We start from the raw sequence: 19,124 nt of genomic DNA on the forward strand, positions 1-19,124 counted from the left end.
ACAACTTGTTCAAATCTTTCACGTTCTGATAACTTAGGACATTGCAGGCTGCCCAAGTATCAAATTGAAAGTTTATTTCACAATCCTCCACGTTTATCGTTTGAGTCCATTCGGCGACGTCTGCGTGTTCGCGCTTGATCGAGTCTACATATAATTCATCTTCAGAACCGTCTTCTGACTTCTGAACATTAATCATGTTGATTTTTTTCTTCTTTGATGTATTTTTTTAGTGAAGTGATCCTTTAATTTGCATTTTTTTTGCAGGTTTGGCCAATTGCTGGACAGACTTTGTGTTTCTTGCTATATCCACATCTACCACATTCATCATCATTGTCAGTGATAGTTTTTTTCGGCTTCACGCTCACAGCAGATTTCTTCTTAAATTTAGATTTCGCAACCATGTTTACTTCTTCCAAATCAATCTTAGACATATCTCTGGCTTGAGCATGACTGAGTTCATAATTTCTAGCTGTGTCAAGTACCTTGGCTAGGGTCAAATCTGATCCAATATTTATCAGTTTTTCACGTACCTTGGGATTTTTAACTCCAAAGACAAGGCGGTCCCTAACCATCTCGTCGCTGTTGTCATAGTTAAATCTTTCACGAGCACCTGAAGTTCAGTAACAAATTGTTCAAATGTTTCGCCTTCACTTTGTTGTTGTTTACTAAGAAATCGATAGCGATTGTAGATTACGTTGGATCTTGGTTTCACATAGGACTTTCAGGAGCTTACCTTCATCTGCGGTCATCGTCCATGTTGAGTAAATGTTCCTGCCCTTTTCACCGACCAAAGCATGAAACATGAACATTTCATTACTTCATCTGTCTTTTTGAACGGTCCTGAGAACATTAACTCCACGTGTTTGTTTAAAAACTTTTCACGCGGTCACTAGATCGGTTTTACCCCAATCCATCTGAGGTGTATGTCCGGCTAAAATATCCATCGTGACTGCTCGTCGTGTTTAAGGACTATTCACATAGGATGTATAGCTCGATGGCTGCCGATTGCTGCAGAGTGCGTCAAAATTCTGACACCATGTTGTAAAACACGACTCATATCTCAGATCCGGTCCAACTAAAGTCATTTATTCAAGGTCTACTAGGCGCTTGTACATGGTATAAAAACAACATGGGCATATCAATAAACCGTTTCACTGATCTTGATCATGAGGTCATACTAAATAACCACTAGCCTTAGGATAGCTATAAATTAGCAAATACATAACAGACATGATCCCGCCAACTACAGGTGCATTTGAGCAGCACACAAAAAGTGCAACATATCAGGGAGTATGCAACCAAAGCGATCATGGAGTCCTGACAAATAGGGATGGGTCATTGAGGATGGTTGGAAGCCGAAGGACGATGGTACCGGTTTTCACGTAAGGCGTAAGGGTGAGGGTGTTAACTGTAATAAGAACTGAAGTATTATCACGGCGACATATTGTTAACTCGAATTAGGTCTTTTCCTGAATGTGAAATCTGCGAGTGGTCTTCAGAGTAAGTGAAGACTGGTATATTAACATTTAACTTATTATAGACTGACAGAAAATGTTTGCATTGTGGTATTTGGAAGCGTGATTGGTATTCTGCGGTCGTCTCTTCACCTTTCAAATTCCACAATGAATCGCATTTCTGTGACAGGAATGCTTACTCCAATAACAAAGCCAAACGCAAGTCCTTTCACGACTGGGTCGTTTCTCTTTGTGATGTCGAATTAAGTTGAATTAAGCCTTGAATGTGGAATATGCAACTGGTGAAGTCAGCTAAGTTTTTACAGACAGACTGGCAGTAAGTGCTTAAATTATTGTTTTGGATACTTACTTGGTGATCTGCTGTCGTCTTTTCCCCTTCATAAACCACAATGATTCCTTAAAATATTCTCTATGAATTATCTGCTAGAAATCCCTACAACAATCATGCATGTAAAATTATATCTGATATTTTTTCATCAAAAATTGAAACCAGGAGTTTCTTATGTAAAGTCAATGACCCTATCTAAGTGTCTGAGTCCACCCATTGTTTGAACTCGGCCATGATTCATATGGGTCCATTATATTTGACGGATATTCCAATCAAAAGTAAAGATATAATTCTTGTGAATATATTATACAATCGGTCTTTATCAATTCATAACTTGAAATGTAAATATGGTCCTATATTGCGTTTTGCTGACTCAGTATTTTGTTGTTTTGATGACAATAATGCAAATTAATACTTGATAACATATTTTCGGTGTAAACTAATACGTTATTCTACCATTGTTTGGTATTTTTAGTGAAAACGATAATAAAAAGGTTCATATATTTGAAGGAAATTGATAGTGTTTGTAGCAGCCATTTTGAAAAATGGCCGCCATATTTGTCTAAGAATTTTTTTCAAGTGGCTCCTTATCAGAAATCACTCAGAATATGTATCTTGACATACATGCCAATTTGCATGCTTGTAACCATAATGGCACAATTATGTCACCAATACGCCGGGCTAATTAGTCTTCAAAACTGTTAAAACTTAAATTCAAAAAGACGGAATCCACATTAGCGGTTTGGCTTCTGTTCACAATCAGTAGATGTACATATAATTGTAGACCTACATGTATCATCATACGATATTGAAGCTGCTTTATTCTATCATGAGGTAATATGAGGTTCACTATAAGTTGGTAGAAGACATATATAGATAAAATCAAACCAAACCATAGCGGCTATTAAACATTTGGTGGAAAACAAACGTACGTAAAACATATGTTAAACATACGTTTAACGCATGTTTTGTTCAAACGTACGTTTTACGCATGGTGGCCAAAACATACGTAAAACGCATGTTTTAAACATACGTTTTAACGCATGTTTTTTCAAACGTATGTAAAACATGCGTTGCACATTTTGCAGTGTACCACTATAAAAGTCTGACTGAAGCACTGCATAAAATATATCTTCAAACAGATGTACATAGTGTATGTAACCTCTATGTACATTTTTCTATTTCGTGTTAGTAGATAAATTCCATATCAAACAAAACCACTCGTTGTGTAACCTCTATTTCTACTGGAATAGAAAAAAAAATATCTAGTTACACAAATATTCTTTTCTATGACTTGATTTCTTATTCTCGTTTTAAACTGTATGAACTCATTTTTTTTTAATCTAAGCAGTGTCGAACTGATTATTACACATGTCCCTTTCTTATCAGCACTGTAGGGTATAAAACAAAGAAACCTTGATACAGCGCGACATTATTCTGCTCAAGCGGGATATACTTTGCAGCTTACTGGAGGTTCCGTGTCCACTACCATCACATCCTTCCAGCAGAATTTAGATACCGTAAGAATATTCTTCAATTTTCCAGATATCTATATCTAAGGGATATTTTCTAGCTCTACATATTACAGGATTAATGATGACTTTCTTTGGTATCTTTTTATTGATCGACCTTTGATAAATTACTTATTGCAAATGTTTTGTCCTTACAACCATAATAGTTTATTTTAGAAATATTTCATAAACGATTTTAATTATTAAACATCAGAGTTTGATTGTGCATCCGCCAAAATCAAAATACAAATGTAAGTTATTTTGTTGTATGATATTTATTGTATGTATAATTAACACAAAAATAATATAAAATAACTTGTATGCACAATCAGTACTTCATTCCATATGGGGCTTAGTATCACAGACCTTTGTTTGGGACACAATTGATTATTTTAAAGGCCCATTACCTTTCCGGAGCAAAATATAAAGGTTTCTTAAAAAACATTAATAACATCAGAAAATGCATACCGATGACCTAAAATAAGGTTACGACACCAAACGTATGCAAGATTTCATGCGTAAATATATGAAAACAGTGGAGAGTCAATTCGCTGTTTTGCCGTCTGGAGCAGTGATAGTCTTCTACCGCGCGGTATTTAGGACGAAGGCGGGAAACATAATACGACCCGCGTTATGAAAATAAACATTTTATTTATTTTAATCAAATCGTTCAGAAGGTGATGATGAATGTAGTATTAACGGTAAGTTAATAATTCTTAAGACTTTACAAGATTATCGATCTTGTTTTACATTCCCATTTTAAAAATTAAAAGCCGTTTCGGAAAGGTAGTGGGCCTTTAAATAGTTTTATTTTGAATTAGAATAAAAAGCTTTCAATGGTTGTAATGGTGCAAAGTAAGCAACTTTTGTAACTGAAGAGAAATACTAATTCGTCAGCTTCTGATTTTGATAGAGAAAAAAATACCATTCGTTAGCGGTGGAGCAAAATTAATTTATATCCCAACTCTTCCTACACAATAGATTGTCGTATTCAGGTATATGTTTTTATATTTGACCCAAAATTATTCTTAGGACTCGTAGGATTTGCTGACTGCCTGTGGTCTGCTAAGAGCCAGCCAAGATGACCAAGATGGCTGCCGTTAATGTGCTGGTATTTGGCCTCATCATGGCGATAGACTGTTGTTTTGGTGGCAACCCGGACGTCGACCAGAAATTCGAACGACTTGAACGTCTTCTGCTGGAGAAGGACCGTAGAATTGACCAGCTCGAAACTGCGTTCAAGAATTATGTCGCAAGCCATGATGATGAATTGGCGTCGACAAATCTTGCTCTTGCTGAAGTTGAACTGAACGTTAAACGAAAGGAACATATTATACAGGAACTCCGTGACAGGGTTGTAGAATTAGAGACGAAGGTTTCTAGGGAGGCGAAAACCTACTCGAATGACGACATCGCCTTACCGGTTTATGGCAGGGACCCCCACAGTAAGAGCATGGTAGACAATAACGGAAGCGAAGACAATGTGACGGTTTTTAAATCTCATGAAGCCACAAAGGAAATGCTGCCATCGAAGACTTTCAAACAAGATGAGATCCGAAGTGTTAGTCATCCCAATCTAGGACAAATTAGGGTGGGCGACGTAGATCCTTCCACTAACATCGTCTTCCATGCCGAGATGACAGGAACTAATGGAGCATATAAAACTGGGAATATATTGATATTTGACCACGAGATTCTAGACGAAGGAAACGGATACAATCCACTTCACGGCCTCTATCTTGTTCCCGTATCAGGAGTATATATATTTTCATGGACAACCACTACATACAACGCCTACATACAGACGGTTTTGAATGTGAACGGTGTAACCAGGGGTTCATCATTTACAGACTCACGCGGGGTTTCTGAATATCGTCAGTCCACCATGATTGTTCCTCTATTTCTGAATAAGGGTGATACGGTGTCCATACGTGTTGGGACGTTAGGCAATGGTGTTATACATATTACTGCACAAACCAGTCGATCCACGTTTTCAGGTTGGAAACTGGCAGAGTTGTAGACCATCAACACTGTAGTAACAATCGAAATGATAACTTCTCTTGATTTGGAGTTGTAACTGTATTCATGGTAATAAAATATCTATTGATGCTTAAATGTTTGTTTTTCTACGAAAAAGCGTGTTGTCATATTGACTATTATTCTACCTGCTTCTACAGACCTATTGCCAAAAACAAAATAACGCGTTTGGATGTAGGTTTGTTTTAGTTAGTGGCAAGTTAGGTGATGATGATTAAGCCATTAAAAATAACTTCACTCTACTTTTCAGACGTGCAGCAAGTCCAGTAATTCGTAATCTTAAGTTGAATGTTTCAAATCTGTATACTTGTTTGGCCTTCCCCAGTATACTCATCCTCGAAACAGCAGAGATTTCGGATGGTATTCGATCTCTACATCCCTGAACTATCTCATAGTAAAAGTGATCGGAACCTCTGGAGTATCGAAGATGCAATAGACTGTGCCATGTAGTATCATCGGCGAATCCATAAGAACTTGAACAGCAACACTTATTATGCTTGTTTACTGGGGTACTTATTGTGATGCTTATTCCGTGAAATACTTGTGTTTTTGCATCGGTTTACACTATTTAATTCTTCACAGTAGAGTTCTTCAATGAATGTAAATGTATGATAACTCAATGTCTATATCAATGGTAAAAGCGCTTTGGATAAGTTTATTAGAAACTACGTATACCTGAACGTTATTAGGTAGACCTTTTTCAATAATCCTTTCTTCTCACGTCCTAGCAACCAATGAAAGTACAGCGTCAAAATTAACGTAGTGTTGTAAACAGATATCATCGACCCGAAACTCTTTCCAATTTCGAAATCGAGGACCACACGGAAACATAGCTTTACGGCAGGGTACACACCAGCATCTGAAGTTAGTACAATTGTGTCGCCAAAAGCTTTGTAATGGTGAAATTTCTTTTGTTGTATAAACATTAAAAATATAACTAGGTTCCTTGATTGTCAGTCGTTTCTCTTTTACCCAAACTTTACCTCAAATTAAAAATGATCCGTGTTGACAATAAAACAGAAATATTTACTCTTTTAGCTTCTTCCCTCCCAGGTAAACGCGCATCTCCTGCACATCCTAGAATATATAAGTTGGTATCACGTGCCGATCTCGCATGTGTTTTCTCCTACTTTCGAAACTGGATTAATATTGACCCTTTCTGTATTCACCTAGCCTTCTTTCTCCCCCGATCCATGGTGTCTGCAAGATGCTTGAACACCTATTTACCGCCCATGAGTCAGTTCCGCTTCATATGAAGGGGTCATGTGCTTTCTTCTCTCCCTATCCATGGATTCTTCAAAGTGCATGAGCACCTTTTCATTTCTCCATGTACGTACATTGCTCTTGGCCCAGTGCCACGATGATGTGCTCAATGCATCCGGCCTTGTCACACTTCTGACTGTATGATCTCCCACCAGTTCCCATCTATACAGCCAGATTTGTTGGTGTTGTAAGTACACCATAGACTGCTCTCATGATGATCTGAAGCTGCCATGGTGTGTATTTCCAGATCTCTGTCCAGGACAGATTCCTTTCTACTTTTTCCCACCGAGCCCATGCTCCCTGACTCACCATCTCCACAGCTTTTCCTTTACTGACCTCTTCTTCTTGGACCCAGTTTTTCATTACTGACTTCTTCCTGTGCTCAGTTATTCAAAAGCTAATTAGGCTAATAACAGTTTAACGATAATTGTCAAGAGTTTCTGAGTTTAGTGGAGATATGATAACACATTTTGCAGCAAATGAGAAATGAAAATATCAGTAATCATGTGATTAAGCTAATCATGCTTTGAACAAGCAGGCCCCGGTGTCTTCTACAACTCGTTTTCTTCTCTCTCTCTAGTGTTGGCTTCTTTCCATTTAGTCTTTCACAAACTGCCTGATCTACCTTGTCGGTATTGTTGAGAGTCCTTCAAGAAAGTAGAACCCTCGCTTTAATGTTAGAAATACAGCAGGTTTAAAACATATACCTTTTAACATCATCCTCGGGACTCTTATATGTTTTATATCACATCCGAAATGTGATTTTTATTCAAAACGTGACGGAATTCATTTTCGTTAAGTGTTTTATCAAATCAACACTAGATGGTTTGGGTTTTTTTTCAAAATAACTTTATATTGTTCATGTAGTTAAAATCCAACAAACGCAAAAATCTTTTTATTCTTTTAATAAATAAAACATGAATAATTAAATGATAATAATTTAATGATAAGGCTTCAGTGATGTGGCTGAAAATTTCAAAGAAGAATAAATACATTTAAAGATCTCAGTTTGTCTTTCCCTGTAGATTAGCGTTATAGTCCAGTTTAATCCCTTCCCAGGTTTTCCCATCGTCTCTTTGTCGAAATAACAACTGCATCGGGAACAGAAAATTCAGAGCCCAGAAATCGCCAAAAACAGAACGAAAATTCCGATTAATACTGTTAAAATTCCGAACGGGAATAAACTTTGTCAGTTCATAGAGTGTCTTTCCTTTAGATATTATTGCAAGTTGAGAATTGAAATACACAAATCCGATAAAACCGAATATGAACTCTAGGTATACGTGAATTATCATTATGCAAACGTGTAAGGATAGCGCATCGACGGTCCCGAATATCCAACGGTAAAACGCCACGAAGGGAATGAAATCTGTCCATGAAGAGCTGTCTGGGTAATAAAATACTTGTAGATATTTAAACTGAAAGCATCCGCCTGTCAGTCCGATTAATGCCACATAAAAAGTTAGAACCACAAAATATCTCTGGTTTTTAAACCCGATACAATTCCCCACCATGTAGCAATGGTGGTCTCGCTTCAGAATACACACATTGCACATGTTACAATGGTGCGTTCTGGGAGGTTGGTGGATTTTGCAAATTTCACAAAATTTCCATTCAAATCCGGATTCGTCCACCTCATCAGAAAGGTGGATTGGAACAGCACTTCCGTTCTGGTTTAGAAGAGGCACAAAATGGTCGGGTGGATTTTGCCACCGGTCGGTTAGACTGGGCACATCCGGTCGGTCTTTTGTGTTGGTAATGCTTGTATCGTACATAACGGTACACAGGAAGTTCATCACAACCTGGATGGCGGTGTAGGTCACGAGCACTTTCAGATAGTATTGCGTCCAATCGTCGTAATCTTCAAACAGGTACGGGATTATATAGTAGTGGAACATGAAGAGTTGAGTCGGAGTCTGAAAGATCATCAGATATCGGATCCATCTCTGTGAGGAAAGTTTGATCCGCTTGTCCACATCTTTGTCGTTGTAACGCTCACGGAACTTCTCCATCAGTGTCCGGGGTTTCTCGGGCCCGCCGATGTTCACTACTGCCTGGTCGACCATTTTAGCCCTGAAATGAGAAGACAGTAAATATCGTTTATTTTCTATATATATATATATGTTCTGGTTTTGTACTATTCTGCTTGGCTAATACATGGTCACGTTGAGATCAATATACAACATATCAACCCAGTATTTCTATTTTTGGAAATGCAGAGTTACAGTAATAGGAACCGTGTAATACTATTGTAGGGTCACAATCGGGTTGATATCACGCTTGTGAACTACTACATTGTTAGCTGCGATGACGTAGCTCTGAACGACGGACGGAAGATTTCTGACAGATGGTCGTCGGGAACCAGAGTGGAGGCAGGGTATGAGTATTCGTTCTAATACATTGTAAGTAGTACTCGGCAGCCCAAAGGTTGAGTTCATCAGGGTGGTGTCCTATAGCCATCGTTTTTCGTGTAAGTAACATGTAAAACAAATAATCCTTTTGGCTTATTTTAAAGAAGAAAGTTTGAACTCCAATTCTATCACAGGGACCTGGCACGAAAATTTTTAACAAATAAATCATATATATTATGTATTACTATGATATATATATATGTATACTGTTAGTTAAAAAAATCGTGCCAGGTCCCTGTGTATTCTATGATATGGTGTTATATCGCCTTGGTAGATTATAACATAATGATCTTTGACCAATGTTTAATTCCACCAGGACGGTATAACACCATATTAACCTCAAATCACACCATATATTAACCTCAATACAGGTCTATAAATGATAAAGAAGCATGGAACGCCGATGAAAGTTCCTTAACAGGTTCTGAAGACATTATTTTATTTTGTTGTAGATTATTTCAGTTTCCTGGGGCATTAAACAAACTTCTGTAGATCGATACAATTGAATGAATCTGTAACATATTACCGAGCTGTTTAATATCATATGCTAATATCATCAAGATATCAAGACACCACGAACAGAATCCTATAAAGAGAACGTTGCTCAGGAATAAAGGTAATTTGAAAAGCAACACAAAATCTTAAAGTACACATTCGAAACGATATAACAAAATATAAAGGAGAAAAAGAACAGAAACGTGAAGAAGAAGTGAGTCAAAAACAAAAAGGGAAATCTGCATAATTCATTTACAGAGTAAGGGGCCGCTATGAGACAGAAGGATAATCTGTATAGCGAAACGGAAAAAATGGTCACGAAATTATTACACCAAAGATAGCTTAGATAATTAACAACTGCAATATAAATGGTATAACAATTTTTGACGATTTTCAACCCACAGAAAAGTCATTAAATTCATGGATTTGCTGTAAAACGTCTAAAAGTATGTTTTAGCTGATCAAATGGTAAAACAAATGTTTGATGATTTTTAACCAAAAACGTGAATCAACTCTAATAATATACTAGTTAATTATCGATATAGAAGCAACTCTGCCTGCATCCATAATAAACAATAACTTATGCATTTATGATCTCGAAGATTGCTAATGAATTATATACGCTAATGATGGAACATCATGTATACTCCAGGGGTTACTACCACTGACATCATATCCACCCCTGGACTATATCATAGTAAAACTGAAGGCAGTTCAAGAGAGAAAAAAACTGACCAATAAACAGGCATACAAGACGCTTCCTTTGAAAATTACAGAGAAAGCAATGACCGACTTCAAAACAACAAAGACAACCACAGTGTACCGTTACACAATACATTTGATGTATATCAAAGAATCAAATTACCCGTGTCTTCCGATGCCTTCAATTTTACAATGAGATAGTCCAGAGGTGGATATAACGTCAGTGATTGTAACTCTTGGAGTATCGAGGATGATGATGGAAGGGGCGTAACTCTGGTTGACGGATCTAGACTAAGTAGTAACCTTAGATTATATATAAAGTACTGCCGTATTGTCATCCTCGATACTCTTGGGAGGGTTACAATCACTGTCGCTATACCATCCTCGATCTTCCAGGGGTTACAATCACTATTGATATATCCACCTCTGGACCATCCTCGATAATCCAGGGGTTACTATCACTGTCGTTATATCCACCCGTGGACTATCCTCGATACTCCTGGATCGGTTACTATCACTGTAGTTAAATCCACCCCTGGACCACCCTCCATCTTCCATGACTTACTATCTCTGTCGTAATATCCACCCCTAGACAATCCTCGATCTTCCAGGGGTTACTATCACTATATCCACCCTTGGACCATCCTCGATCTTTCAGAAGTTCCTATCACTGTCGTTATATCCACCCTTGGACCATCCTCGATCTTCCTGGGGTTACTATCACTGTCGTTATATCCACCCTTGGACCATCCTCGATATTTCAGGAGTTCCTATCACTGTCGTTATATTCACCCCTGGTCCATCCTCGATAATCCAGGGGTTACTATCACTGTCGTAATATCCACCCCTGGACCATCCTCAATCTTCCAGGGGTTACTATCACTATATATCCATCCCTGGACAATCCTCGGTCTTTCAGGGGTTACTATCACTGTCGTTATATTCACCCCTGGTCCATCCTCGATAATTTCAGGGGTTACTATCACTGTCGTAATATCACACATTGGACCATCCTCGATCTTCAGGGGTTACTATCACTATATCCACCCCTAGACAATCCACGATCTTCCAGGGGTTACTATCACTATATCCACCCCTAGACAATCCAAGATCTTTCAGGGGTTACTATCACTATATCCACCCCTAGACAATCCACGATCGTCCAGGGGTTACTATCACTATATCCACCCCTAGACCAATCCACGATCGTCCAGGGGTTACTATCATTGTCGTTATATCCACCCCTGGACATCCTCGATCTTCCAGGTGTTCCTATCACTGTCGTAATATCCACCCCTGGACTATCCTCGATCTTCCAGGGGTTCCTATCACTGTCGTAATATCCACCCCTGGACTATCCTCGATCTTCCAGGGGTTCCTATCACTGTCATTATATCCACCCCTGGACCATCCTCGATCTTCCAGGGGTTACTATCACTGTCGTAATATCCACCCTTGGACCATCCTCGATCTTCCAGGAGTTCCTATCACTGTCATTATATCCACCCCTGGACCATCATCCATCTTTCAGGGGTTACTATCAATATTGATATATCCAACCATGGACCATCCTTGATCTTCCAGGTGTTACTATCGCTATTGATATATCCACCCCTGGACCATCCTTGATTTTTCAGGAGTTACTATCACTGTCATTATATCCACCCCTAAACCATCCTCGATCTTTCAGGGGTTACTATCACTGTCATTATATCCACCTCTGGACCAACCTCGATATTTCAGGAGTTCCTATCACTGTCGTTATATTCAACCCTGGTCCATCCTCGATAATCCAGGGGTTACTATCACTGTCGTAATATCCACCCCTGGACCATCCTCAATCTTCCAGGGGTTACTATCACTATATCCATCCCTAGACAATCCTCGGTCTCCCAGGGGTTACTATCACTGTCGTTATATTCACCCCTGGTCCATCCTCGATAATCCAGGGGTTACTATCACTGTCGTAATATCCACCATTGGACCATCCTCGATCTTCCAGGGGTTACTATCACTATATCCACCCCTAGACAATCCACGATCTTCCAGGGGTTACTATCACTATATCCACCCCTAGACAATCCACGATCTTCCAGGGGTTACTATCACTATATCCACCCCTAGACAATCCACGATCGTCCAGGGGCTACTATCATTGTCGTTATATCCACCCCTGGACTATCCTCGATCTTCCAGGTGTTCCTATCACTGTCGTTATATCCACCCCTGGACTATCCTCGATCTTCCAGGGGTTCCTATCACTGTCATTATATCCACCCCTGGACCATCCTCGATCTTCCAGGGGTTACTATCACTGTCGTAATATCCACCCTTGGACCATCCTCGATCTTCCAGGAGTTCCTATCACTGTCATTATATCCACCCCTGGACCATCATCCATCTTTCAGGGGTTACTATCAATATTGATATATCCAACCATGGACCATCCTTGATCTTCCAGGTGTTACTATCGCTATTGATATATCCACCCCTGGACCATCCTTGATTTTTCAGGAGTTACTATCACTGTCATTATATCCACCCTAAACCATCCTCGATCTTTCAGGGGTTACTATCACTGTCATTATATCCACCTCTGGACCATCCTCGATATTTCAGGGGTTACTATCACTGTAATTTTCGAAGGATGCTTTTTCTCTCTATTGAAATGCCTTTGGGATTGCTATGACATAGTCCAGGCCCCGATTTTATCGAAACAAACTGAAGTCAAAAACTGACTTAATCAACATTGTTTTACTTAATTAAGTTACTAATGGAGAAAAACTTAAGTCTGCACATTTGTTTCGAGAAATCGGAGCCTGGGGTCGATAAAACGACAGTGAAAGTAACCTAGGGATATTGAGGATAAGTAAACGTCTTTTAACAGATAATTATACTGACTTTATAAAACTCTCTTATAATTTAATATGTTATATATCGACTCTATACATGACTCTACTAATTGCACGTATAATACACATGGACATGTATTGTAAACCATCAGCTCCAGGTCAATGCAATATAATGATCAACTGTAAATTTTGTCCGTCTAATATTCTACAATAAGTTTGTATTTAACGAATTCTGAGAATTAATTCTGAGAATTGAGAAATAATTCTGAGAATTAATTCTGAGAATTAATTACAGTTCAAATATCATTTTGACCATAGACCATTTGTAGATGTGAAAAGTGTTAGATTGAAAATAGATGAAAACATACATGGTGTATAGTCCAAATTACATATGTCATCGTGTAAAGTTTTTTTTTTAATTGTTTAATTTGTATTAGATATTATCCACATGTACAGTGTGAAATCATGAATACATGTACATTGTATTTTGATTTTACTATAATATTAGGAGACGGCTTTTAAATTAAAATGAAATAAAATATGTTTACAGCCATATCAAGGATTTATAAGTCATTGGTCAAATTTAAAAGATATTATTAAACTGCAACTATTTCCCAGATCCCTGTGATTTTAACGTGTATTCAACAGTATAGCGCTGTGTCGTATACATCTACTGTAAGACATTGGCATTATCGCTAGTTGTATACTTGTCTGTAAAACAATCAAGAAATATATGTATAATATACAGACTAATTGGCAATCAAAACATTTACACATACCGACATAATGAATTTTTTTTCTGTTTCTACGAGTAGGTCGCTATATCATTCAAACGTGCAACCAATATCTAAACGCACGGGTACATGTGCTATACAGAATGTATGTACAATGTACGCGCGTACCCGTACATGTACATGTATATACACAATACCATGATCATTTGTGTACAAAATGTATATTCCCTGGCCATAGTTAGTGTTTAGATAAAATATATCTAAAATACAATAAACAGAAAGTTCGTGACATATTATAAAACTATCAATAATATACATATTTCTTACCGTGTGGAAGGGGAAATGGTTAGGCCTTGTTATGGTGTCACCTGGTCACCCGGCCGGCGTGGACACGATCTCGGACATTATAATTATATTACTGTATGTGTCCGGACTGGCCAGCGTCACGGGTCGATGCACTGGTCAGTAGTTCTCACGTTTGTGTTTACACGTCACCCCTGGTAACGAAAACCCGATTTCGCCTTTAAAATAAACAGGACGCATTAAGACAGAGATATCGTTCTCTGTTCTTTCATCCCTTCCTTTCTTTCTATAACCAATGGATTAGTACACTTATTTTTTATTCTTTCTTTCAACGTATTTTTTTAATAAACACCCTATCATTTGCTGAATAGCTAAATGTAAATGATTCGACACCTTTTTTTAAATTAATTATTTTCTTAAAACATATCAATAGGCGACAATGCAAAATATGATAAGCTACGGGAGACACAGACAGGGGAAAAAGAGGTCTACATTATATGCGGTTACATTCAATCGTATTTTCTACGTATAAAACTCATCAGGAGAATATAACGTAAATGATAGGAACATGTAAACAAATGTACATCAAAATCAACGCAAAGAATATCCAAATGGTAGAAACCAAGTCAAGTAGGAACCTCGAAAGGAAAAGAGGGATAGGGAAATTCAGGCAAAACGGTTTGGTGAGTCTTTTATTCTAAACCAATACAAGTGTAACAACAGGGTGCAGGATTTATAAATAAATAAATACATAATAAATGTATCACCTGCCAGGAATCGAACACGGGACCTCTGGATTTCTAGCCTGACGCTCAACCGATCGCACTAAACTGAAGTTCTCTCTAGCCAAGCGGTATATTGCGTATTGCGTACTTCGTAGCGCCCGTGTATGCTTGCATGCTCAAGCATGCAAAAAATTATCTGACTTACATTTTTGAACAGTCAGAAAGAACACAACATTTGAATACGCGTAACGCTGCAGAATATAAATTATGTTTGAATACATATGATATGCCAAACTGTATGCCTAACATAACTTTGTGCACATTTGAAAGACTTGAAGATTGGCCATTCTGGAAATTTATTAGAATAGTCTATATATTTCCGGTTACCAAGTTGTTAAATATGTTTGAATTTTGTCGAAGACAATATTAGACTTAAACTAAAGAAGAAGACTTCTTCACCAAAATCCTTCAAGCAATTAACATACGGAAACTTCCGCACGTTTTGTCAAGAAGTAAAGATGACGTAAGAGAATGTTGAATTTTAACTTTAGAATTTAATAACGATACGTTTGACTTGACGGAGGGCTATTCTGGAATGTCCAGAATGTACCCGATGTGTTCCGTACAAAGTCGGAGACCTAACTGCTTTACAAATAAAATATTTCATGCTTAAATAATGTACATACAATAAAATTACAGAATTATGATTGACAGATATCGCTCATTGGCAGATTAATCATCAGCCGTGGTCAGTGTCCTTTAGGCAATTAGGATGGCCGTGACATTAATCCGGTTACGTAATAGAATAGAACTTAATTGCCAGAGGATATACACAGTTATCACACATAAGGATTTTATCTCAAATGTCACAAACGTAAATATGATCAAGAATATAACGTTAGGAATGTCAAATTACACACAATAGTATTAACTGATAATTGATGTTAAAATTTAGCAACTATTAACGCAAAGCTCAAAGCACTTTAAAATTTATCACAAAATTCTTTGTGATAACTTCCTTCCGCTCCGGGAAAGACGCGTCCCGCGTCTTAATTAAACTGTCCTCTGCTTTGATGGAGTCTATTCGCTCGGTTTTCATAGGAAATGTGTGGTCGCTGGCGTCGTGAATTATTTTGTGGTTGGTTTCGTGGTCCGGGAAAAGTATTCAGTCTGGTAGTATTTGGAGCGCTGTAGTAACTAAGTTGTTTTTGGAGGCTTGTGATTATGTTTTGTTTCTGTTTTAATTCCTCGTCCTTCTCCGAAATTTTGAACTTTAAATTCGCAATCTGTCGTTGTGTCTGTTCTTTTTGTTTCGCGGTTGTTTGTAATGTACTGATTGTTTCGTCTTTGCTTTTCATAATTTTCTTTCTGTTGTCCAATGCTTTTTTCTAGTTCCTTAATTTGAGACACATAATTGGTTATATTCACATTTTTGACGCGCGCACATTCCTCTTCTAGAATTTCGTTTGATCTTTGTAATTTTGCACACTTTTCTGATATTTTGGAGATGGTAATTTTGGTACGAACAAGTTTTGACTGTAATGAAATTATGTGGTTGCTGTAGTTAGAGTCTTTCTGGAAATCGTTTTGAAGTTCACTATTTTCAATGTTACTGAATGGAAAAAATACACAATACCTTTTTGGTTTCTCGGAATTTCCTGAGACGTTCAGAATCTCGCCGCCGTTTGGATGTTGACTTGGCCTTTTTCTTTGGTGCTGTTCGAATCACGGACTTACTGTCCGAAGATTTTTTCGCGACAGGAACAGGATGGATAGGCAGTTTTGGACGCTGACTGGCCCAGGGGAAATATCCTGTTGTACCAACATTTGTTGCACAATATCCGGTTCGAATAAAACACGTCCTCGAAAAATGGCCAATGTTTCCACATCGGAAACAGTAACATCCGTTTGCTGGACAACACATCGGATGGTTTGGGGCGAAGTGGCCCCACATCTATAGCATGATGCCATCCTGAATGGTTACAGTCAAAACGTTACTTTGGTTTATTCCAAAGAATGGCGAACACAGTCTTGGTTGGGATCCAGTCCGTGTGATTCCGAATAGTAGAGTTGGTCCTTCTTTGGGTCACTCGCGGGAAAATACTTGCTTGGCAGTTGAGGTATCGGGAAAGCGTACCCAGCGTAGAAGTGGGTACTACCAGGATTATCTCCACCAATTAACATACGGAAACTTCCGCACGTTTTGTCAAGAAGTAAAGATGACGTAAGAGAATGTTGAATTTTAACTTTAGAATTTAATAACGATACGTTTGACTTGACGGAGGGCTATTCTGGAATGTCCAGAATGTACCCGATGTGTTCCGTACAAAGTCGGAGACCTAACTGCTTTACAAATAAAATATTTCATGCTTAAATAATGTACATACAATAAAAATTACAGAATTATGATTGACAGATATCGCTCATTGGCAGATTAATCAGCCGTGGTCAGTGTCCTTTAGGCAATTAGGATGGCCGTGACATTAATCCGGTTACGTAATAGAATAGAACTTAATTGCCAGAGGATATACACAGTTATCACACATAAGGATTTTATCTCAAATGTCACAAACGTAAATATGATCAAGAATATAACGTTAGGAATGTCAAATTACACACAATAGTATTAACTGATAATTGATGTTAAAATTTAGCAACTATTAACGCAAAGCTCAAAGCACTTTAAAATTTATCACAAAATTCTTTGTGATACAATTGTGGATTTTGAATCGGGAACCACTTACGAATACCAAAATAAACAACATCGCATGAAAAGTTAGAAATATTCTAAAAACAAATAATTATCTTAAAAATGATAGCAAAACACTTAAAGCAATTGCAACATGTTCTTGTCCTTAGTAACGAAAAAGTGAATTGATCAATTTTGGTTCATTTTCCGCCCCGTTAAAACGCGTGTTAATCCGTGATTTCCGGTGTCACGAAATAGTTGACTTTTATTTTTGTCGAATATGAACAGATTTTTGATTTAGAAAAGAATATTTGTTGTTGTAATTGTTAGAAATAGAACAGGATAAGTAGAAAAATAGGTCATTAATACAATATTTATTTTTTCTTATTGAGGTGGTCGAGGACTGGTCCCTTCTTACGCAATTTCCACCATTTTGACAGTGGTTTTTGACTCGCTGTCATAAACAAACCAACACGTAAACTTAATTTTAATTTTGTTAAAAAAAATCTCCATAAGTTTTTCATCAGTTAAAATAACACAAAATTCTCCCATTACTTACTAATTTAATATTTACAGCCAAAATCCGTGTTTTTTGTTCGAGCACTTGTCACGGGAGTCTAGTATGTATACAATGTATATAGTTTTGCATGGTTATCACCTAAATATCGTGACCTCCATTTAACAATTTGTATATACGTTAAAAGTCACCAAAGAAGTAAAATGGTTACTAAATTGTAACAATTTCCCGTCAGCTTCTGGGGGGCTTCGCCCCCCATACCCCCATACACCATATCCTGGACCCTGAGCAAGGAGCTTTCGCCCCCTGCAACCCCAGGCATGCAGGCCTATCCAGACCTAGCTATATTGCGTATTGCGTACTTCGTTTTGTCATAATTCAATTTATGTTACAAGTACATGTATGTTACAAGCATTTACCTCTTGCAACTAATATTAAAACGAACAAGTATTAAGCTTCCCAAAAAGCTAAGTGGGCTACATTTACGCGGAAGCATAACGATTTCGTTGGAAAGAATAAGGAAATTAAACAAAGATATGATAAATATTGCTTAGCAATGTTGAAAATGAAACCACGATCCGCGGAGGATTTTCCCCATTATGATACAAAACACGCGTTCTTTGTAGTACAACGTAGTAAATCAAGTCACGTGCTTATATATACCTCATTCATGCCATTGGCCGAAATATAGAATTGGGGAAATAGTGATCACATGATTGTGTGATTACTTCCAAATAGTATCACATGATTGTGTGATTACTTCCAAATAGTATATATAATTTGGCCTTTTGACAGAGATCTTCTTTCCTTTGTATTGAATTAATCTGTTCTGAAACCTAAAGCAGGTAATTATATATATAAATATAAATTTAGAATTCTACGAATTTAGCCGGGAGTAGCCGATCTTCGATGATCCTAGATTAGACGGTTAGATCGATTGAATTTGTCAATTCGCATGATATCATTTATAGATAAAACGTGGAAATGACAATATTATACCTCATTTCAGTCCATAATCTATAATAAAACAGTATATTTGTGCACGGCAAATGATATGCGTGCAATATATAATAACATTTTGG

The 19,124-nt window shown here is 37.6% G+C and overlaps 2 protein-coding genes across 2 annotated transcripts; one reads left to right on the forward strand and one right to left on the reverse strand.

The window, feature by feature from the left end:
* The first annotated feature begins 3,210 nt into the window (after window positions 1–3,210).
* On the forward strand, window positions 3,211–5,396 carry LOC138311122 (uncharacterized). Its single transcript, XM_069252568.1, has 2 exons — window positions 3,211–3,323; window positions 4,347–5,396. Exon 2 carries the CDS (start codon window positions 4,396–4,398, stop codon window positions 5,332–5,334), a length of 939 nt encoding a protein of 312 aa, XP_069108669.1. The 5' UTR covers window positions 3,211–3,323; window positions 4,347–4,395; the 3' UTR covers window positions 5,335–5,396.
* A 2,179-nt stretch (window positions 5,397–7,575) lies between these two features.
* On the reverse strand, window positions 7,576–14,247 carry LOC138310949 (uncharacterized). Its single transcript, XM_069252315.1, has 2 exons — window positions 14,136–14,247; window positions 7,576–8,687 (listed from the first exon to the last, which is right to left on the reverse strand). The coding sequence occupies exon 2, from the start codon at window positions 8,678–8,680 to the stop codon at window positions 7,619–7,621; it is 1,062 nt and encodes a 353-aa protein (XP_069108416.1). The 5' UTR covers window positions 8,681–8,687; window positions 14,136–14,247; the 3' UTR covers window positions 7,576–7,618.
* Window positions 14,248–19,124: the final 4,877 nt, after the last annotated feature.

Source organism: Argopecten irradians, chromosome 16 (genome assembly GCF_041381155.1).
Source record: "Argopecten irradians isolate NY chromosome 16, Ai_NY, whole genome shotgun sequence".
Taxonomy (NCBI): domain Eukaryota; kingdom Metazoa; phylum Mollusca; class Bivalvia; order Pectinida; family Pectinidae; genus Argopecten; species Argopecten irradians.

Coding starts and splice junctions, on each gene's coding strand:
- LOC138311122 (XM_069252568.1), top strand. CDS start 4,396: ATGACCAAGATGGCTGCCGTTAATGTGCTGGTATTTGGCCTCATCATG.
- LOC138310949 (XM_069252315.1), bottom strand. CDS start 8,680: ATGGTCGACCAGGCAGTAGTGAACATCGGCGGGCCCGAGAAACCCCGG.